General features: G+C 33.6%; 3 protein-coding genes across 4 annotated transcripts; 1 reads left to right on the plus strand and 2 right to left on the minus strand.

Annotated features, from left to right (window-relative positions):
- Nucleotides 1-1,015: 1,015 nt before the first annotated feature.
- On the minus strand, nt 1,016-8,220 carry LOC144543690 (pumilio homolog 2-like). Of its 2 annotated transcripts, none has more exons than XM_078292047.1 (11): nt 8,053-8,220; nt 7,371-7,956; nt 5,955-6,474; nt 4,975-5,548; nt 4,529-4,670; nt 4,184-4,291; nt 3,588-3,800; nt 2,615-2,725; nt 2,249-2,443; nt 1,931-2,105; nt 1,016-1,450 (listed from the first exon to the last, which is right to left on the minus strand). In XM_078292047.1, the coding sequence occupies exons 2-11, from the start codon at nt 7,944-7,946 to the stop codon at nt 1,425-1,427; spliced, it is 2,640 nt and encodes an 879-aa protein (XP_078148173.1). In that variant the 5' UTR covers nt 7,947-7,956; nt 8,053-8,220; the 3' UTR covers nt 1,016-1,424. The 2 variants fall into 2 exon arrangements, with proteins under 2 accessions (XP_078148173.1, XP_078148174.1); XM_078292048.1 differs by having other exon boundaries at nt 7,371-7,948; nt 8,053-8,169.
- A 4,464-nt stretch (nt 8,221-12,684) lies between these two features.
- LOC144543806 (thioredoxin-like 3-2, chloroplastic) lies at nt 12,685-15,477 on the minus strand. Its single transcript, XM_078292213.1, has 5 exons — nt 15,095-15,477; nt 14,484-14,558; nt 14,046-14,112; nt 13,519-13,536; nt 12,685-13,103 (listed from the first exon to the last, which is right to left on the minus strand). Exons 1-5 carry the CDS (start codon nt 15,400-15,402, stop codon nt 13,002-13,004), a joined length of 570 nt encoding a protein of 189 aa, XP_078148339.1. The 5' UTR covers nt 15,403-15,477; the 3' UTR covers nt 12,685-13,001.
- A 2,043-nt stretch (nt 15,478-17,520) lies between these two features.
- On the plus strand, nt 17,521-21,545 carry LOC144543694 (DHHC-type zinc finger family protein). Its single transcript, XM_078292055.1, has 7 exons — nt 17,521-17,999; nt 19,437-19,529; nt 20,020-20,121; nt 20,203-20,271; nt 20,431-20,529; nt 20,618-20,713; nt 21,232-21,545. The coding sequence occupies exons 1-7, from the start codon at nt 17,715-17,717 to the stop codon at nt 21,319-21,321; spliced, it is 834 nt and encodes a 277-aa protein (XP_078148181.1). The 5' UTR covers nt 17,521-17,714; the 3' UTR covers nt 21,322-21,545.
- The last annotated feature ends 2,165 nt before the right edge of the window (nt 21,546-23,710 follow it).

A 23,710-nucleotide genomic window follows, 5' to 3' on the forward strand; every position in this document is an offset into this window, starting at 1 on the left:
TCAAGCATATTTTAATATGGAGATCATGTTAAACAGTTCAGATCAATTATTTAGACTTTAAAAACAGAAATAAGAATATAATGCATGAAAGAACACTATAAAAATGGGCCTTTTAACCCTACTCTTAATCAATAATTAAGGTCGATATTGATAACTATAAATACTAATTTAATCGAAGAGGACCGAGAAAGCACGAGCCATGGGCCCACCATGAACATTTGATTGGTTATTATTTTATCTTTATTTTTTCATTAGTCTTTTTCAATGCCGCTTAAAGCCTAAGCTAACGTGGGGTCCAAATCCAATCGCACAATTCGCATTCCAACGCTGCTTCAATTTCAACGGCCGTGCATTCGTTTTATCATTTTATGTTATCTCTCGACTAGACTTTGACTGGGCTGTTCCCCCCTATAACATGTCTCCGCCTAAAAATGTGTTCTATAGAAGAGATAAAGGAGCATCATATTTTATATGTCATTGAAAAATTTAAAATAAAGTGCGGGCGGCGTTTTTTTAATAATAGCAATAATTTGATTATGCAATTACAAATGTAACTTTGAACAATATTTTATTTTGAGAACTGCACTTAGCACAACGAAAGTCGTTAGTTAGAAACCAGTGCCTGTCACCAAAGATGATTTGAGATGCTCAAATATTAAAAAAAATAAAAATAAACAATCTTTGCCTTTTTAAGTTGCCAAAGAATATTTGGTCCATAAGCACAATCAAATTACTAACAGAAAGAAATACCTATTTTGAACTCCTTACTGGTATGTTGAGTTAATCATCTTTTGATCTTTTCAAGAACTTTCCCCTTTGATTTCTAAATTTATATACATATGGATTCAAGCATTGTTCTAGAGCCCCTTGTTCTCTTAAAATGAAATTTAAAAGTTTTTCAAATGCATAGGGGTCTAACCACAGTTGCTATTTTGCAATTTAGAACAAGGAACTGACCAGAAAAGAAAAACAGTGCAACTACCATTCTTTGAAAAACATGCACAAAGGGAAGCTAAAAGAAAGAAAACTACAATTATGCTACGGCCATTAAAATGTCACTAAACACAAATTCTTAGCTTTACAAGTTATAAGCATTGCAAAACAGAGGCTGAAAATTTACAAATGCCTTTGCTTTAAAAACCACCTCTAGCCTAAAACTTTACTGCCTTTCCCTCGATTCGCCTATGACAACAAAGAGCCTTCCGAATTAAAAATGGAAAGAAGTACAACATTTACATATAGGAAAATAGGCGAAAAGATTCTTATTTCTGGAGAAACCCCTCTAGATCCTTTATTTACAATAAGGCCTGAGATTAGCTCAACATCTCCAAATTATACACTGAAATAAATGAGCATGGGATAAGCTTGTAACCTCTCTTACTATCTGTCTGTACAATGCTGTTATACTTCTAGTACCATCTTTCTCATTGAGCAGTAGCAGAGACCCTCTCTGCATTAAAATAAAAAAAATCAGCAGGATGAAAAAACCAACAAAGTAAAATAGGAATGGAAAAACATGAAACTTCCTTCCTATCAGCTCTGAATAAAAAAAATATATGACCAATCTACTAAAGAAAATTCAGAATGTCATGTGCCACTTGAATATTAGAACATCCAAGTTGATTCAACAAATCATGGAAAAAAAAAAACTCTTTGTCAACCCAGCAAAAAATGAACAGAAGCACACAAGTCATCATGCCCCACTTAAGAAATCAAATGTCCTTTGACCAATCTCCAATTTTATTCGAATATTTCAAAAACATTCTACCCCACACCGAAAAAGTAATGCAAATGATATATTAATATAGGGAACAATTAATGAACAAAATAAGAGCAGGAGTCCATTTTGCAGGAGCTGCATAAAGGTGTTCAATGAAATTATCACCTACTTAAAAAAAAAAAAAAATGGTGCATCTCATAATAATGTTACCTCCAGCAGCAAGAAGCTTCTCAACACGGGCCACGATGTGCTTTCCATAAGTGTACCTCTTTAGAGCATTCAGGTGCACTTTGATACGTGATATAATCAGCTCTCGATTTTGTTCATCGCATGTCTCCATCACCTTCTGCACCACATAGTTTCCAAACTGGTCTTTCATCATCACCTGAAAATTTTGAATTTTAAAAATAATTAGGACAGTTTTCTTCTAATCATCCCAAATGGATGTGGTGGTAAAATACCATAATCAATAGATCATATATCTTGGTCAAGAGTATATTGTACTGAAATTTAATATATCGTAAGTACCTGCAGAGGCTCATTTTCATCGGTGGTGCCTAGGATCTCATCAATCAGAATCTGGCGCTCATCATCTGTGCCAAAAGTCAAGCACTTCTCCACCACATTTGACGCAAATTTGTGTTGGCTCATTTTCACAATCTGCCCTGCTAGCTCCTTGATTATTGTGGAACGCTCCTCAGGTTTCCCATGTTGCAACACATGCTAATATACACAACAAAGTTGTTTCAGTTGCAAAACAGCTTCTTCACCCTCATTTCTAAAACGGACGCATGTACTCTCAATTTATAAGATTGGACATCTATACAGGGTTTACAGTGTAATATGGATTAACTTGCATAAAAGAGGCAAAAATTGGCCAAAAAAAGTTAATACCTGAATGACATAATTTCCATATTGATCCAGGGCCAATGAACAAACAGATGGCAGTATCTCTGTCATCATAATACTCTGTGTTTCTGGGTCATTACAGTACTCCAACACCCTCTGCAAAGCATTATGATGTTAAAAGAAACAACTTAAAGCAGGATTAAATACCTTGCACAGGTACTGTATTTACAGCAATGCAACCAAATCACAGAACTGTACCAGAGTAACCTGACTACCAACAACCAATAATAATACTAGATATTGAAACATAATTATGAAAGAGCAGGAATGACAATAAAGAATGTTCCTAAAGTTGAAGAGGGATTTGCTATCCGATTGAATCTCTCTAGCAATGGCATGAACACAAAAAAGATGCTTTGAAACTACAAACATCCATATCACAGGTACTTAAAAGAGACCAGTGCATACTCACACCAGACTGACAAGCAAACTACCAGCAAAAAATTCTTGAGCTTTTTTATCTAAAGAAATAAAATTTGTATTTTTATATATTTATAAAAAAATATGTTACTATATTTCTATAATATATATTTTAGGACATATTGTATTTAATTTCTATCAACAATAATCTTACTAATAACTAATATAAGGCTATTGATAAACCAATACAAAAAAGGAAGTGCTTAATACTATATAGAATTCCTCGTGGAAAGCCTCAAGGATAAATCTGACATACAAAGTCTTTTCTATTTTTATGAAAAAAAAGATATCCTAATGTATAATCAAAATACATAATTATCCATTATTGTGTAACTTAAATATTTTCTATTTAACCTAAGCTTACTGTCATTTTCTATGAGAGCTGTCACTACAACTCTTAAATCCATTCCTTTATTTTTTTAATTTCACTGGACAAGTTTTTCTATTTTCTAGGAAGTAGATCATAAGTACCAAATACAACAGCAAACTGCTTTGTCAAAAATAATTTTTGAAGTGAGAGGAGTGCAATGAGGCATACCTGAATGACACGGCAACCATAGGGGTGCATAGAGAGTTCAACAACATGACCAAAAAAAGAGGAGATGATAAAGTGAATCTGGTTTTGGGGGACACACTCTATGCATTTCTGTATCACATGGTTCCCATTCTGGTCCCTGACACATCGCATTATTGACCCGTCCAGCTCTTGCACCATCTGTGTTTGCTGATCAACATCTACCACCTCTAATGCCTGTATTGTTATATTGCCTTTTGTTACTATTACTCGTGACTTAGCATGGTATTCATTTTAGATCATTCTTTTTCACAACTGTTACCAGCTACTAAAGACATTTCAAGGGAACATTAATGGAAACAAAAAATACAGCTCGCTTTATATTAGAACCAGATAAACAAAACAAAAATACATATTTATTTTCACTATCAACAAACAATTTTAGCATATATCCGAACTTGCATTTAAATATCAACATATTTCCCTTAGGAATGCATCACCAACAAGTGTGTAGGTTCACGAGAATCTATGTGCCTGTGGCTTATAATTATATTAACTAACAAGGAGGTGGTACAAGTAATAGTGCTATTGAAGGAGAACAATCAAAGACAAAAGCAAACCTTTTGAATAACTCTACAGCCATACATCTGTAGGCTTAGCTGTAAAACATGTCCCTTTAGATGAGTAGCTAGTAGCTTTCTCTGTTTTGGCGTTCCATACTCAAAGAACTGCCAAATCGAAAAATGAAATATATCATCGTTCATCCAAGGCAATTAAATTGTTAGCTCTTAAAAAGGAGATTTTGTGCCATAGGAGAGGAACTGTCAAAATCAGCTCTCCTATTGGAGGCAAAAAGGGGAAATTTGAAAGCAAAGCTTTGGACTTCATTCTAGAAAAACACTTGTTGCTTCCATGCAATTAATGTATCCCATCAAAGGTCATTCATTAAAGAACATATAGCTAACCTTTTGTATGACATAATTTCCAAATACATCAGTCATCAAAGCACGAGCATTAGGGAGAATCTCTGGGAATATCTTGTTTTTCTCATCCTCTGTAGCTGTCTCCAGCTTCTGTTGTATAAACCGACTGCCATACTGATCAGAGCTGCATCACATAAGAAAAAGAAAGTTGTGATGCAAGTAAAATCTCCTCTCAGATATTCTGGCATTAATTACAATAACAGCTGAACTGGTACACTTTTTCACTGACTTTTCATTGAAGAGAGATTATGGAAGAATTTTAATATAGAAATTTAGGAAGTGGGGGCTATTTTTGAAATATGACAATTCAATCTTTTTGATGAGTCATGCTAGAGAAATTAGAGAGAGATTATAAGTGCATTTTAAATAACCAGGTTGCTTTCTATAATTTTAAACGAGCATGATGAATATAACAATATCAACCTTACCTGAACTCAACAACATGGCCAACAATATCTGGCAACTCAAACTTGGCCTTACTACTCTTGAAATCCTCCAGCAGAGATAACACGTAACCACTGTCATCCCCAAAACCACTATGATCAGAACCGAAAGACCTCAGGGAGGCTGCACGCGTCATCCTCTCACTCTGCCTTGCACGGGATTGAGCTGTCAAAGAATTCACAAAGGATCCCGGCAGCTGGCTTTCTGTAGTATATGGCATACCTCCATAGGCACCACGATTCAAGCTGCTATAAGATTTGGTGAAATATTGTGTTCCCGAATTGTACTGTTGCTTCTGTTGCGCGATTAAGGCACTGATGTATGCTTTTTGGTATTCTGGGGTGAGGAGGTTGATTTGGGAAGAGCCCAAGTAGTTTCTGGACATGTAAGGGTCAGCACTTGGAGAGGCATTCAATGCAGAATCAGTGAGTGTATGAGGATATAGGTTGTAGCCCGAATCAACAATTGGTGTATTGTAGCCTGAATCAACAATTGGTGTATTGTAGCCCGATCCAGCTTGGTTTCTTGTGAGTTTTAGGTATTCTCCTTCAACCCCACCTGAGGAAAAAATGCAGAGTATGAAGAGTAATCTTAACTTTATAGCATACTGAAGAAGAACCTTTTCTTTTGTTTTAGCTTTCTTGCTTGTGTTTAGTTCCTACGCAAGGAAATTAGCATAAACAATACAAAAAAGAGTAAACTGGCTACAGCAGTGCCAAATTACTGCCAAATAACCATAAATGAAATTTTTATTAGACAATTACAAAGCATTGACTTGTGGTTCACCTGCTATCTAAACTAAGTATACTGCACTCAGAATAAATTGCACAATACACGAGGATTAATGGATTAAAATTTGGGACATTTATTAAGGAGAGATACGGGTAGCTTTGTCTAGGAGAACGAATTAAGAACTTGATATGCTTGCATACGCGTGCGTGTGTGTGTGAGAGAGAGAGATAACCTGAGCCAAGTTGACTAGTCAACAACTGAGCAGCATAATCACTGTTCCTTCCTGTCAAACCAAGTCCTGGTAACTCGAGACCTGAATGATCCCCATTGGGGAACTGGTGGACCCCTACCCCATTCGCTACACGGGATCCGCGGGAAGACATTCTCCTGTAAGCATCCACAGATGGTCCCAGATGGGAATTCCTCAATAGGTCCTCGTCACTGCCTCCATACCCAACCTTCAAGTTAGCCATAGCTGACAAAATCTCACCTGACAAGTCATGGGACCCACCTTCAGTGTTGCTCATTCTCACACCTACGGGAGGGAGGGGACTGGGGGTCCTACGTATCATTTGCGGTTCGGGAGTGCCGTTCCGGGAGAGGCCTGAACCAGTGACAGAGTGTGCGGCAGATGCACCAAGACTGCGGACCCTCGCGAGGGTAGGGGAAGTGGGACCAGGTTGCAAATCATTCAGCTGTTCGGACCCGGAAAGGGAATGATGCCCGGTTACGGAAGGTAGGGTCAAGTTTACCTGAAAAACGGATCTGTATTAGAGCAACAAAAAGCAACTGGATCTCAAAGTGCTAATAGAACATTCTACCAATAAAAACAGATTCTCTCAATTGTCCCAAAAAGAAAAATAATGCATGTCTACTAGATAAAATGATTAAAGTGTTATATAGGAAGTCTGAGGCGAGTACATACAAAAATAGAAGGAGACTTTCTATTGAAAACGACATCAGATACGACAAAAATTAGGATACTAAGATAACCAATGAGGTGCCAGACACGAAATCAACAACACCACATAAGTAGCATGAATACAAATTGTAAGCTTCCGCTTTATATTATTAAAAACAAATTAATCATACGGTTACTTTCTTGCACAAGAATAGATGGACACAGTATAGATAGTAGAATAGCACACACACTCACAGAACCCAACAAGGTAGTATCATGTTCTCAAATCAGAATTTAAGAAGAGAATGCTCCTTTACCCACCAACTAGATTATAATATTGTCTACACTCACATTGATTTTCATGATAAGTGAGCACTACAAAGTTTTAGTTTCATTGCCTCACACAGTTAATACCTCTTCCACCTTAACTTTATCTATACAGTAATTAGATGTGTTTATTTTAAAAATTAAAGGTGATTTAAATTAAGAAAAATATTCAATTTAAATCATCACTAAACTGCTAAACATACACTCAGAAGACCATATATTTAGTTGAGCTGTCAAGGAATTTGTAGTAGTAAAGGGAACTAGTTATAGTAACTTCTCGGTCAAACTTGGTAAACACCAAAAGCTACCAGAATAGATTTCTAACCACCTCCTATCAATAACCTAAAGAAAGGTTTAAGCTGAAAAAATTAAATCCAATCAAATCATAACAAATCAAAGTAATAAACAAATTCAGCGAACCTGTACAGCGTCCGCAAAGCTCTTCCTTCTCGACCCAACCGACCCGACATCCTGTACCCCCATTACCCGGTTTGACCCAATTCCCGGTTGTGCAGAAAAGAGTGAACTATTCTCTCTGTTACTAACACTGCTTCTCCTATCTCCAATTCCACCATATATGTGTGTGCCAGTGACAGTGCCAGTACCAGTGCCAGCAGAGATGCCACTAACAGGTCCCCCACCTGCAGCTGCATGTAATCTATGCGAAGCTCTCCACTCCTCTTTAGAAACATTTGGAGTAGGCAGCCTAGGGTTTATGTTCTCGTTTGAGTAGTAGTAGGAGAGATACGCTGGGTGTGATCGCATGAGCTCTTCATCATCCCCTCCATCAAGAATAGTGCGGTGGTTCATGAAATTACCATAGGCAGCTCTGGAACCCTCCACGGTAGGAGGCGCACTCCCACTTCGATACATGTTCAGATCATCCAGATCGAGATCGAACGCTAACGATTTGTTGTTGTTCTGTTCTCCGAGCAGCGCCTCGAGGTCCCTCTCGAGTTCGTCAAAATTCGCGCCCGGTCCAGTTGGAGTAGACATCTCTTAAACCCTACAAGAAATCCAAGAACAAAAAAACAAGAAGTTAGTAGAAATAAACGCTAGATAGCAATAGCGTAGAAAGAAATATTGCAATATTCTCTCAAACCTTTATTGAAGGATAAGTAGAAAAAAGTAGAATCCGCTAGAGAAAATAAGACATAAGATTGAGAAATCGGAGCTGGGTTTGTATTTAATTAGAGGAATTAGGGTTTTGTTTTTGGGGACAGATGGAGATTGCAAAGAGGGAAGGTGGTGGCGCAAGAAAGAAAGAGGAAGGTTGGAAAGAGATTTTCTTGAAGATAAAATTTCACCTGCTCCCCGTTCACCAAATGTCAAAGACCGTAAAGCTTTAGCAACCTAATTATTTCAACTTAGTTTGGTTATTTATATTTGATTAAGATCTAAAATTAAATTATAGCTGAAGTTAGGTTTTATTTGATTGAATTTCTAAGAATAAGTAATAGATTTGAGTTTGTCTCCTTTGCAAGCAATACCTAATTACAATTCTTATTTTAAAATAGAATAACCTTATTGATAATGATGTTACATAATTAGAAAACAAACAAACAATAAATAAAATAATTAATATACATCATAATTAGAAAATATAAAGTCTGGAATATCATAATGAGATGTAGATAGTTTAATATAGAATTTTGATCAATACAAAACATATTAGATGCAGTACTTTTACCATCATACCGGTATTTTTAACTCGTACAAACAATTCTTTTTAGATATTAAAAAAATAAACAATTATTTAATAAATGAAAACACACAGAGAAAGAGTTAATATACATCCAGCAAAACTGCAAATAAAGTTTGATATCAAGATTCGGTCATAAAACAAATTCATCCATAATTAAAATTTAACTAATTCACAAAATAAAATTACTAGTGGAAGTCTAAGACCATAATTACGAATTATAATTCAGCTCTAATTACAATTAATAATAAGTGGTATTGACATTACATACACAGTTTCAATTTTTAAAATAAAAATAGAAAAGAAGTTGTTGGCGATTGTTTTGTTTTTTTGTTGTTGATGGTTTGGTTAAGGCCTTCGAGGAGCTTGGTTCAGCATCAAATTTTCAAAACATTTTAAAATTTAGTCACTGAAAACATAATTGCAATGGAATAAGTATCGAGATCGAGATGGAATAAAATTAGAGTAAGGCTACGGGGCTATGAGTTGCCAGGAGGACTACAGTGCTACGGCTCAATATTCGAGTTTTTAAAATCCTAACGGTTGATTCGAACCGTTCATCTTGTTTTCCATATTAATATGCGTTTGGATACCAAATTTTACATTTTTTTGAAAATTTTTTACTATTTTTTTAGATAGATAGAAAATCAAATATCTGAATGGTGCAGAATTTTTTAGATCAAGTGATTTTCTATCTATCTAAAAAAATAGTAAAATTTTTTCAAAAAATGTAAAATTTGGTATTCAAATACATATTAATATGGAGAACAAGATGAACGGTTCAGATCAACTGTTAAAATTTTGAAAACTCAAATATTGAGCTATAGCACCGTAGACCTCTATGCAACCTAAATCACCGTAGCCTTACTCAAAGTGAGTATAAATAACTGTTAAGCAAGAGAGGGAAGGAAAAAGACAATAGAAAAAAAAGAAAAGAAAAAGAGAGATAGTCACTGATAGCAGGTTTCACGGGGAAAAAAAGTTAGGTGGGCCTAAAATTGGTCTTATCTCATTTTTGGGCCGGTCTAACTTATTTACATTTGACGGTTTAACTGAAACTTAAATTTCTTAGTTTGTAATTTAGATATCAGTTAAACATGTCTTATGCGAAAGACCAAATTAGATTTTCTTGTCAACCATGCAATACATTGAAAACGAAGATGGGCTATTTACTTATATTCTATATAATTTAGTATCCTTTGGCAAAATATATAAAAAATCATATCTATTAATATCAATCGATAGATCATAAGACGTATTAAAACTTATCAAAATTTGTAGACAACAGACAATATAAATTACGTTTATAACGTTAGCTTTTAAATTTAAATACTTTTTTATGGTTGTTAAAGATAATTAATTGTTTAAGTCTTTTTATATTCTGTGATATTATTTATGGATTGAGAAGGAAGAAGGTCGGCGAGGATAATTAGGATCATGTGATAGACAGACATATGAGAAAGAATGTAAGGAGAAAAATTCTAAAATTGTTGGTTAAAAATTGAGAGTTCGATTCTTTCTCACGACTTCGCATTTTTTGTGAAGGTTTTAAAAATATATATATTGACATTGTTATTTTTGGCTTCGTGTAATGCACAATTACATGATTTTTTATTTATTTTAATTATATTATATATGTGTTGCATTATAATAGCACTGTTAATATGTTCAAATCTGTATCTTGTGAGATAATTGAAAATTTCAGTTTATGTAAAGCGGATTTATATCCAATTTGGTGCTTAATAGAATTGTTTTGGCACAATAGATGGGATTAAATTTTAAGTAGAGCTAAAAAGTACGAGTCGGATTAAGAAAAGGAGCTAAAAAGAGCAAGAAAAAATGCCAAGGATACTTATAATTCAATAGAAATGGTACTTTAAAATTTGAAGCAAGAAGGGCTCAAGCTAAATAATTCAGGTAAAAATAATAAAAGTTAAATCCTCACTTTATTCAGATTAAGAAGTATTAAGGTCTTAATCTTAAGAAGGAGTTGCCGAATATCCACACATCGGTCTTAATGATTGTTTTAAGATTCGCACAGTAAAATCTAAACGGTCTAAAATTTTCACAGAATAATTCAAAATTTAAGATATCTCATGAATGCGAATGCAATATGTTGGATCTTAATCCAACGTTGAGCATATATGTGATATAATTATGAATTGTTTATTGTCATATATTGTTGTCACAATTAAAGTGATATAATATGGATTTAAGATATTAGACAATCAATGTATTCAATAGGATGTGGTCCATAAGTGTGTAGAACAATTTGGACAAAGATCAAATTATTGATGGACTGATTCTGAAATTTGCAATTGAGAAAACTGCCTTTTGGGAGCCCAGTGCGGGTGGCTCACCCGCACTGGATCTGAGTGCGGACGCACTCAGTACTTAGCCAATTTTTTGGGAACTTCAGGAAAAAGTCCGAGCACAGTGCAGATGAACCACCCGCACTGAGGACTTAGTCGATTTTCTAGAAGTTCAATGCAGAAAAATGTCCGAGCCTAATGCGGAAAAAGGCCAAACACAATATGCCAATATGTTAGCCCGTTAGCACGCCACGCTGATGCTTACCAAAGTTTAGATTTGCTATTGTTGGTGTTTGATGTTGTTATTATTGTTGTGATGGTGCCATGGTGGTGATGATGATGATCATCATCGTTATTGATATCTTCATGTCATCTTCATCGTTTGTATTCTTCTAATAGAAAAATACCCCATGATATACTTTTCTTTTCTTTTTCACTTACACAACCAAACAAGGGTGAAATTGTTGTATTTTTGGTTTATTGAACTCAAAACAATATGCTTATACAAATATTTAAGACAAACAATTTCATGAAATTTTTTTTTTAAAATAAACCAGTAGATTAACCTGCATATCAAACTAATGAGCGGATCAAAATGTTCAAGTAATCTCCAACGTTTATCAAGTTTTATACAACTATATCCAGATGGAATCAAAGACATCAAGACATATAATCAAACGTAAATATATATGTTTTGCTTAAATATTATCAGTACCCTGCTCAAACCATTAATTACTTGTGGCCTTATGCATGAAAAAATGTCAATTCTCTATTAGTGTAATAAATATTTTGTGATTTGAAGTACATCGAGAAAATACATTATTTGGTATTTGCTTTTCTCTGATGGTTCAAGGTAACTTGCAAGATAGAAAGCTTCATGAAAGAGTTGATTATCCTTCTACTGACTAACTAGTTATGAATTTACCTTACCATTATTAATTTCTCTTTACCTCTTCTCGTATTATCTAATCGATTACTGTAAAAACGTGATAATATGCAGGAGCTACAAACTGCCAAGCCGCGTCACTGCAGCACACAAGTCATATGCTTCTTCATTTTGATTCTATTGTTCGTGTATTGCATTAAGTAAAAAAAAAAACACTGTCAATATCTTTTATCCACACCACTGTAGCATCCCGATCTAGTACTAACCAAAGGAACAGCTACATGATCTATTTCTCTTCCAAGATCATAAAAGGGTAGAAATTCATTCCATCTTTAGATTATAATGTCAAGCTTTTAAAGTTAAAACAGAGGCAATGAATCATATCCCTTTTGAAAGCAAGCACTTTAGTTTTTGTAAAATGCTATGCTTTTCTAATATTGACACTTGTAGAGAAACACACCTGTTTCATGTCAATAAGGATCTGTGCATAATTCTCTATTGACTAGGTAGTGAGACACTCACCACAGTTAGCATGTAACGTCTTAACATCTCTACTGAGTACTGACAAAAGAGTAATTCTCCTATTGCCATTGCAATCACCATGCCTGTAACTAATTACACATTTAACACATAAACCGCAATAGATTAGAAATAAACATGTCACACCAAAAAATGAAATTCAGGAAAATTCATGAATTGACTCATAATTATAGGGAATCAAGAACCAAGTAACCAGGTAAGGTTTCATAAAGTAACTTAAGCAACTCTACCAAATAAGATGCAAAATTGAAATACAAAATCAAAGGAAAAATCAGCAAATACCAAGAAGACATGTTAGTGGTAGATCAATTGGTCAAAAGTAAAGGGATAATTTCATTTGTACCCCCTACAAAACTTCTAATTTTTCTGTCTCTGCAAATTATGAAACATGATTGTGCACATAGAAAGCATCTCAATTACCTCTACAAGGCTACATACATGGAAAATATCTTCCAAATCTTATATTATTCTTCAAGAAATGTTAAAACTACCCCCTCCGCTGCTCTTTCCTTAACAGATCAATTCTCGATCTTATTAAAAAAAAAGAAAAGAATGAGGGTGGTATCTTCCTTTAGTTATATTCCTTTTCCTAAGCTAAAATCAATGTCAATTCAAACTTCTTCATTATCGATCATCCTTCTAATATCCTCAATGACCAACCATGCAGTATGACCACCAATTACCTCCCCTTGCATCTTTCGGTTGCACCATAGCTAAAAAGTACAAATCAATTTATCAGAAAGCTGAGAAAAGCAATGAGATAAATCTTTTATTTACAAAATGCACCTAATGTTTTTCCATATTTGCAGATAACAGCAATGCTCTTTGTGTTTGCAGCATATGGATAAAAAGGCTGCATTTCAGAAAATCTAGAAAGTTTTGCCAATATTCCGTTTAGAACATTTTACATTCTACAGAGAAGTCTAAGTTAAAACAAAAGCAGGTTCAGAATTGGAGTTTTAAATGTGCAGTCTATGATGATTATCTTCCAACTTGTAGCATTTCAACGGTATGTTCTATTAATGAATAAATCCACTCCATATTTGCATATACCGGGCAACCCTTGGTTTTGATTTGGAAAAGAACCTAATATATGTTACAGTAGAACTACAAAACGAAGAAGCTTACCTGTATTGTCGGCATCTTCTGGTCATGTTGTGCACCAAATCCATAAAAGATTAAAAAAAAAAGGAGAAAAAATCAGCATTCCTAAACCAAGCTAGTTTATGTTGCTAAAAAAAAATCATAACAAAAAGAACGAATGGTTATTATAGTCAACTATAGAAGGAATTTTTTCTTTTTAAGCTGTAACAGTAACAGGTTGCTCTTCGAACCATTTCTTATTACCCACTAAAGCTTAGCAGCAAAAAAAGAGAGATAAGAGTTGTCCTTGCAGCCAGGAAAATAACAATTTGTGGATATTGGCAAAACAAAATGAATAATTAAATAGATAAATGAATAATAGTGGCAAGGAGAAAGTTTTAAAATGGTATTAGGGTGCAAGTTTAAAAAAGCAGTTACAGCTATAGATCACACATATGCTGCCACTGGCCCCCAATCCATAGCTACTGAGATTTATAATCAAAGACAACTATGCTTAACAATTAATTGCTGTTAACCATATTAATATATACTGAGCAAATGTTTTGACTTACAATTACTCCGGCACGGTTCAGAAGGCTCTGTGGAACTAAGTTGACATCAATACAGTAGAACCGAACTCTGCATATCAAATTTTCAATTACACCTAAATTAGTTCTAACTCACGGCGGACCCAGATAAGCCCAGGGATAGGCACCTGGATTATGAGAAAGAAAAATTAGCCCATCTATTTTTTTGGGCTATTGTCTCCCCGGATGAACAAGTTTGCCTATCCCTGTTGGAGCCCGATATTTTTTCCCAGCCCAACTTATTTTTTGCCTACCCTTGACAGGATTCCTAGGTACGCCCCTATTCTAACTGGATGTCAACTAAGAATAGTTCAACAAATTTCTCAGATAAGTGAGCTGCTTAATTTGAGCAAGGCTATGGCAGTGTGTACATCGGATTAGAATAATGGTGAAAACAAAGAATAATAAGTCAATTTCTCTTACCTTGGATAGTACTCAGCTGCCAATTTCTCCAACTTTGGTTTCAGGTATATACACTTTCTACACCAATATGCCATCCTATAAAAAAAACAATTGATAGTAATAATTTATTTATTTATTTTTATTCAAGTGAGTAACACCCACCAATTTCCATTGAAATAAAAAATAGCGTGCTGGTACCAAAATGGTAACACAGTTACAATGTCTACTGGATTACATCAAAAACAACTACTGGATTACATCAAAAACAATTACTGGATTACATCAAAAGTTTAAAATAATTAGAACCACCAACACACATAATTTAATACTTAATAGTTTCTAGAACTGAACACCAATCAAAACAAGCTCAGAATCTAATCAAGACTCGGTATCATCCAATAGTGAAAAAAAATATAAAAGAAGGAATTTGAACCTTTAGAATTGTTGTTGTGTTCATAAAGGTTACCGCGTGGTTCAAAACTGGCTGGTACTACGGAAAATTAGCGAACTTATGGCTGGGCAGGCATTTGTGTAGAGACTAAAAGATTAATGAACCAAATATCCTCCGTCCAAGCATCTATTGCAACAAAACTTAATAATGAAATCAAAGAGAGAGCGAAGAGGGATCAAACCATAGCATGATAACAGATTCCTTGAGCTTCTCTGCCTCAGCAAGGACCTCATCGAACTGCTGTTCGCACGTCATCTGCACGAGCTCAATCGAACTGGGCTCCTCCAGTTCGCCCTGCGCTATCGCGGAAACGGAGAGATGCTTTTTCGAAGCTCCAGACGAGCGGATCGAGACATTATAGAAGCGCAAGGAGGAAGTGCTGGATTTGAGGAGATGAGAGGAAGAGTAGGAAGGAGAACTGGAGATGGAGAAGTGCGGTCGGAAATGGAGAAGCCGGGGAGTTTTAACGGCCACTAGAGAGTCGGACATTGCGAAGTGTTAATGGTCTGGTTTGGCGTGCTGTTGTTCTTATTTGTGCTTCCCTCCTTCCATATCCTCTGAGGTAACATAATATTTATGTGTAGACCGAGAGTGTCTGATCATAATCCGGTCCGAGTAGAATGTACGGATACTTCGATATCCGTGCTGATTATAATCGGACGGTACGGATCTAAACATAAATATTATGTTACCTTAGATGATAAGAATTCCTTTTCTGTCGGAATTTTCTGTATATATTGCCCGTCAAAGTAATGAATTTGTTTCGTATACAAACACAACTACTGCTTCGGCTGCATTTAGTTGGTAACGCTGTTCAATTGAAATAGCAGAAATTTTTTTAAACTTTTTTTTTTATAATGTAGATTTTTATGAGTTTGACTATATGTCATCGCTGACATTTCAAAATTTAAGTGTCATTCGTCTTCAGAATATATTTGAGAGGAAATAACAAATTCAAACCGTTTGAAATTCAATATATTTTATGAGTGATGTATTTATATGCAAAATTTATAAATTTTTTTATGATAAATAGTATAAAATCAAGCAATTACAAAAAATATGAAAATATACACTAAAATTAACTTAAAAGCTTTTTTTTTGTTTGACCGCTTGACATGATATTAGATGTTATTAAAAATTTATAAATTTTGTATGTAAATACATTACACGTGAAGTAGTTCAGTTTAAACAATTTGAATTCGTCATTTGAAATCTATCAAATAGTTTTTGAAATTAGGAACACTTAGACTAAAAAGCCACCAATAACATAAGAGTCAGATTCTATTTTTATTATAATAATAAAACCTTTCTGTAAAATAACATATAATCAACAAAATATTACATAAAAAATTAAACATTTGAAAAGTAATTTAGAAATAAATATGTAAGAACATTTTATTAAAAATTACTCTAATAAACGTGTAATAATAAACCGTAAAATAACTCGAAATATTTTAATCAAGAGAAACTTTTATTTCAATAATTTATTTTATGCATAAAAAGATAAACATAACAAGCACAATAAAGAATTAGAATTAATACAGATGCATAAATTAATATGTTTTAAAAATAAAAATAATAAGCAAAAAGTTTTAGAGAGGCCAAAAATTTGGAAAATATAAACAAAATGGAAAATTTATTGCTAAACTATTCTTTTTTTTTTTTTTGTTAAAGTCAGTTGGCAAAAAGTCTTCTGACAATGTATTAATAAAAAAAAGGTTATTTACAATCTCCCAAAGGGAGCATCACAATAAGCGAATAAACTATTTCATTGATTTAAGAAAAAAAAAAACACTTAAATAAACAAACTGCTATTGGTGAATAGTATGCGTCGATTTGTAATAAATGGCGGTCTAAATTGCTGTACGGCGGGCCGGCGGCTTAATTTTTTCCTGTTGAATCTAGAATTTTTGTAGACATTGCCACCTGAAGGCAGCATGTTTTTCACATGTAGGTATCAGACTATCAGGTATGGTGATGTGTTGACAGTCTATGCATAACACGTATTTGTTCGTGCCACAGATTAATAATTTGTTTATAAAATTTAAATAGTTGATTTAAATTGTTTAATATGATTTTTAATAGTGATTTTGTATCTATTTAAATAAATAATAAAAAGTTTTTCAAAAATTATAAAATTTCATCTTCAGAAATAGTTTAATACTGAAATTAGAGCAAAGTTAGGATGTGATGTACTCACCAAAAGGATTTGATGAGCACAACTCAAAAAGTATATTGAATCGGCTTCAAACGACGAATCCAAACAGTTGAAATCTATGTTACTCCATGAATAATGCATGTACATGTAAAGTTTTAAAAGTTTTGAATTTATTTGCTACAAGGTCAAGCATTCAAAGAAATATAAGAAAATGAATATATAAAACACACCCTAACTTTGCTCCCGAAATTATATTGATTGTTTCAGATCAATTATTTAAATTTAGAAAACAAAAATGAAAGATATGAAAATGAAGAATGAAATACACGAGTCATTTTAATTTCCCAGAGTGTATATTATATAATTAAATTTATATAATAAGCCCAAATTTATTATTTTTTGTTAATTACCGCCATTAATTTACCTAAAAATTTTGTAGGTTTGCGTATCAGGACTAGGGTAGTTGCAACACCACTGTCGCCTGAAAGGTCGCAACATTGAAATACCAGGTGGGTCCTACCTGTCGGTGAGATCTAATGCGATTTCTTGCCTACCCGGGCCCGGCTAACCTTCTCGCCCGCGCACAGATTTCCCAGTTCTGAGCTCTCCCGTCCGAAGGGGGAGCGAGCGAGAGAGATATATAATGGGTAGGAGGAAAAGGAAAGGAGGCGGAGGCAATGGACTCCTCCAGTTCCTTCCGGTACTGGCGGTGGTCGTAGCGATGGGATTCGATTACTACGCGACCGTGTTTGTGTTCCTAGACCACTGGATCGCCGGAGGTGTCCAGTCCGATCAAGGCCTCCTGCATGCCGGCGTATTTACATGGATTACCTTTATGTGCTCTATCTCCTTCTTTGTGGCCGCAGTATCGGATCCGGGTTCTGTGCCCGTCAACTATGGACCTGATGCAGAGAATCCGCAAAAGGAGGTAGTAAAATTTAGTATCTTAACTTATGCACATCACCTTTATATAGATTTATACTACTTTTTATGTCTACCATACAGGGCCATGCTTTCAGAGTTTGTCTGGTAGTCCCATCTATATTCAAATTTTGGTAAATTTGAAAACTTTCTGCATGGTTACAGAAATCTGAATGTAATAAGAGTGCATAGGTCACTGTACTGGTATAGCATAATGGTACCAGTACTGAGTGTTTTAGTTCAAAGAAAGTTGCTTTTATCTAGGTAGTAAAGGAATATAGAAATTAGGCAGCTGTGCCGTTATTCAGGGTTTGAGGTTCAGGTCAAAGTTTGTAATTTAAAATTTTCAGCAATGAAAATGGGCTATCCCACCCATTCTTTCGAAAATAAAAAAGATGGTCGAGTTTGAAAGGGCAATTTTACAAGACCTGGCATTTCAACAATAGCTTGTTTATAAATGCATGAATTATTAGTGAAATTTTTAGAACAAGCAATTAAATCTCAGTTTATATGCAAACTTTTCAACAAGTATGTGAATTTCAGGGGATTGCTACCAGTACAGTCTCATCAGAATGGTAACAATTTTTAAAATTTTGCATAACTCATCCCAACCAAGCCTCGATTGGACTATTGTGTTCTGTAATTATGCATTAATTTATACTCAATTTAACCGAAATTAACCTAGTAATCTTTGCAGTTCAATTGAACATACAAAACAATGAAACAAAAAGATAATTAAAAAATGGTTTCCGTTCCAAATCTCTACCTAAAACTATAAGGGAATCTTTTAGAAAGCTGAAACCGGAAAGTTGTATTTTGCATGTTTTAACCCAAATCATACCAGAGACTTTTGGGGTTTGATTTGCTGAAAAATAATCAATTCCAAACTATATAATTTAAGAGTAGAACTAGGGTGTTCTTAAGCTCAAGCCTCTTGGTGAGCTTAACTCCAAAGTCTATCGGCTTGACTTCAAGCGATGAATCCAAACCATTGAAACTGGGCTACTTGACGACTGATGAGTTTACATGTAAAATCTATAAATTCTCGAGTTAATTTAGTATTAAATCAAGCGGTCAAAGATGATGAAAAATGAGTGTATTAAAGTTAGCTTAATAAACCCTTTTTTTTACCGCTTGACTTTATACTAAATTATATTAAAAAATTTATAAATTTTACATGTAAATGCTTCACTCGTTAGTATATCGGTTTCAACTGTTTGGATTTGTCGCTTGATATCAATTCGATAGGTTTTTGAATTAAGCTCACTAAGTGCTTGGTGAGCTTAAGAACACCCTAGTTCTACTCCGTTTAAGAGTACTGATGTCAAGATCATCCAAGTACCAAATTTACAGTAATATTTGTAGTTATTATGCAAATCAGCCTTTCACCATTAATAGAGTGTACTTGTAAATTAAATTGATCTCACTTATATATAATTGACAGGTTACGAAGTCAAGGTCCTGTGAGAAGTGTGATGCATATAAGCCTCCTCGGTCTCACCATTGCAGGGTTTGTAAGAGATGCGTTTTAAAAATGGTAGGATGATTTGTTAAAGAAAATGATAATAGAGATAATTAATTTGGTGTAGAAATTTGTCCCTGCTGGTAGTATTGTTCTGGTCACCAATTTTTTTTTTTTTTATTATTATTGGTAAAAGTGGGAATACTCCCACTGATATCTATTTAAGAAACCAGATCATATGGAAATGGTACCAAACCACCCCTACATGTTTTTTTCATACCATGATAAAGCGGAAATAAGTGGCATACTGAGCCCATACAAGCTTGAAGCTACCATATTACAACTACCAGCGCACCTAACATAAAGCATACTGGTCACCAATTGTAAAAGGAAAATACATATATACCAAGATTGCAGTATATAGTACCGTGTATCACATCCCTTCTTTCTCTTTATTTTAACGGTTGTGTATGCATAATGTTCAGGGCAACTATTGAATTACTCCATCCCCAATTATTGCCTATTGTTATCAAATGTAAGTAAAACATTATACTTTATTTTCCAGGATCATCACTGTTTGTGGATGAACAACTGTGTGGGATACTCAAATTACAAACCATTTTTAGTCTTCATTTTGCATGCAGCTATTGGATCCTTATACTCAACAGTAAGATTACAAGTTAAATCTTTTTTCTTTTCGCTCGCTCATGAATTGTCTATTTTAAAATTTATTCTTCTCTGTGATCAGGTGATATTTTTCTGTGACCTATTTCAGACGAATCATGATTTCAGTGTGCGTTCTACTGCACTCTTCTATGTAAGCATGCTCTTTTTTCTTTTGTCTGTAATTACTGGCTCATATCAAATTATCATGAAGTGTTATGAGGTCGTTATATGGGTTGGTACTTCTAATTCTAGATAGTACTGAATTTAATATTCACAAAGCAATGAATTTACTAACATATATACTGGGCAGGTTCTATCAGGTTGCTTCCTTTTTTTCTTGAGCTTGACCATGAGCACTCTATTAGGTTGGCATATCTATCTATTGACTAAGAACATGACTACAATTGAGGTTCATCTCTCTTTCCCTCTCTCTCTTGCTTTGTTGATTATCTAATTTTTTTTTGGTACTTATATTACTGTTTCCTTACCTTTGTCAGTTCCGTGCGTTTTTAAGAGATAAGTGGCTTGCAGAAAAGAGTGGTCAGAAGTATAGGCATCGATTTGATATTGGCGTATGTAATAACATTAGTCAGGTACAAATTCTACCTTAAAATTTTAGTCTAATAATTTAAACAGTTTATTATGGTACCACTCTTCTGTGTGGTATGGTGAATCCCACCCATAGCTTACAAGTGCACTTCAAGATGCTATTTTCTGGGGACAAGTATCCTCTCAGGTATTGGACGCTGGGGCCCACAACTTTACGGCCCAGATTAACTCCCAGCTGGGCCTAACTCAATCCGGTGCCTCTTTGCCTGTAGGGGGTCCCCTTTAAGATTCGTGCAAAGTTAAAAGAATGGTCTGGATCTACTAATTCTAAAAGATTCCCTTGTCCAGTACCGGGGAGGATGAATTCATTTTCTGGTCTGCTGTTTGGTAAAAATGCCTGAAATTTTCACATATGACAACTTATCAAATGTATTCAGAGAACCCTGATAAGATTACTCTCCTTTGAATGTCAGCCATCAAATACGTAAAGATTAGATTTGTATAACTAACCAATGATTTATTTATGCAAAATTTTGTTTTTTTTTATTATATTGACAAACAGGTCCTTGGCCCAAATATATTAAAATGGTTTTTCCCAACATCTATGAGCCATCTGAGGGACGGAACTCAATTTCCCGTTTCGTCCGATTGATGCACTTACAAAAGGCCTGGTACTTAATTTTATCGACTCTTAGCTTGTTAAATCTCTGGGTAGGATCATTTTTTATCAAAATAGATGAATTGTATAGTCTGCATTATTTCGTTCTTATTCAGATTTTTTTTCGGGTGTGCGTGGTTATTTTTTATCGCTTTATTATGTGAAATATATAGTAATCTGCTGGAAGCATTGTAATCTTATATTGATGCTTGTTCTTGTAGCTTGATCCGAGGTATTATTCCTTCATTTTACTTGTGTACTGTTGAATAAATCTGACCACCGAAAGAAGCTATTAATACAAGGGAAAATTTCATGTATACCCTGCAAGAACCTTAAATTTATGTATTTCATATTTATCAAGGTTTTAAATAGCGATTATTGTGTCATAGCGGAAAGGGTAAAAAAAAAAAAATATAGCGAAAGCTATCAAACATAGTGTTTTTTATTTAAAAATTATATTTTATATTTCTACTAATTATCAACATTATCTAAAGTTTCATAGAGCAATAAGTAACACAAAATTAATTAAGGAATTAGAATATTTATATTGAACCAGTATAAAGTCTAAATTGCTATTCAAAATATTCCTAATAATATTATAAACTATCTATATTTTTTCATTCAAAATAACCTAAGTATCATGACATAAATTATATATTTTTTTCTATTAAAAAAATATAAGCATCATAGATTGAAATATCTATCTTTTCTATTTAAAAACAAAATCAATATGGACTTTGAAAAAATTGATATTTAAAATTAATTTTCAGTTTGAGCCTTTATATAAAAGCCTATGTAGCATAGTATACGCTATAGTGTGTAGTGCAGATAGCAGATTGCTATTACCGCTATAGCGGTCGTAACTAAAATAACGCATTTTTATTCTATAGCGTAGCGTTGAAGATCTGAAAATGCTATAGCGCGCTATTTAAAACACTGGTATTTATCCTTCTAAATTTAAAAAACTTGCAAATTTACCCAATATTTTACATTTTCTATTGAAATTCTTTTGCATCGGGGAAGGTCATTTTCAACTTTTATTTCCTCTTTGCATTTTTAATCACTCAGTTTTAATTTATTCGATTTACTTGCTGAAATTTAATTTTCATCCAAAGTCAATTGTTATTTTCATTTTAAATTAGAAATTACACAAATGATAAACTAATTGTTGAAATTATTCTATATATTCAACTATAATGTAACAAGTTAATTATTTGTAATGATAATTCATCAGAAAATATATTGTGTTTCTTTACATGGCTTTAAATTATTTTTTTTTACAAATCAATACCGAATAATATAAAAAAAAATACAGGATTATCTACTTTACTGATTAACTTTATGACCAAGTACAAATTCAAAGGCTAATTATTGAAATTTTATTTGTCTCTATCTTGCAATTTAAATTAAGTAGAGAAAATGACCCCATTTGGATAAGTTAAATCTTCGTTATTAAAATCGGACAAATGCGGTTGGGTACAAGCAAAGCAAGTAGACATATACTCCAAAATTAGAGCTCCAATTAGAATTTGATCATTAAATATTTTCTATAAGAAACAATATTTATGGTACTTATGTTGATAATTGAACGAAAATTCAAGTGGCATCTAATGAAAGCCAATTTATGATTGAGTGAATGCGACACCCACGTAAGAGAAACTTCATATCCTTTTACCTTAATAATTGAGAGAGAAAATATCAGTATAATAGCTACGTCTTTGGTGACAATAATAATTAATAAAATATAAAAAGTACATACCCTAATAATTGAGAGATAAAAAAATCAGTATAATAGCCAATTCTACAATAATAATGAATAAACACAATTAAAAGAGTTAATTTCTCGCATGCCGATTTCTTTTTTACCTCTTCAATTTCTTATTTATTCTTTTATTCCTTTTTATTATTATTATTATTATTATTATTATTATTATTATTATTATTATATAGAGGAGGGTTAAAAATTTAAAATGCACCCTCCCTCGTATCTTTATTTTCAAAGTTCAAATAGTCGATTCGAACCTTTCAACGTGTTCTCCATATTAAAATGTGCTTGGAGACCAAAATTTACATTTTTTGAAATTTTTTTTACTACTTTTTCAGAATTTTTGATTAAACTAAATAATAATAAAAAAATTCAACGAAATGATGATTTTCAAAAATTCTGAAAAAATAGTAAAAGATTTTCAAAAAATGTAAAATTTGGTCTCCACACATTTTAATATGAAGAACACGTTGGAATGTTCGAATCGACTATTTGAACTTTGAAAATGAAGATATGAGAAGAGAGTGCACGTTAGAAACACAAAAGGGAAGGTGCATTTTAACCTTTGGGTAAAATTTGGTCTCTCAATCTTTGGGTAATCAACAGTTCTAGGACTTT

This window comes from Carex rostrata, chromosome 25 (assembly GCF_964058835.1).
Source record: "Carex rostrata chromosome 25, lpCarRost1.2, whole genome shotgun sequence".
NCBI classification, from domain to species: Eukaryota; Viridiplantae; Streptophyta; class Magnoliopsida; order Poales; family Cyperaceae; genus Carex; species Carex rostrata.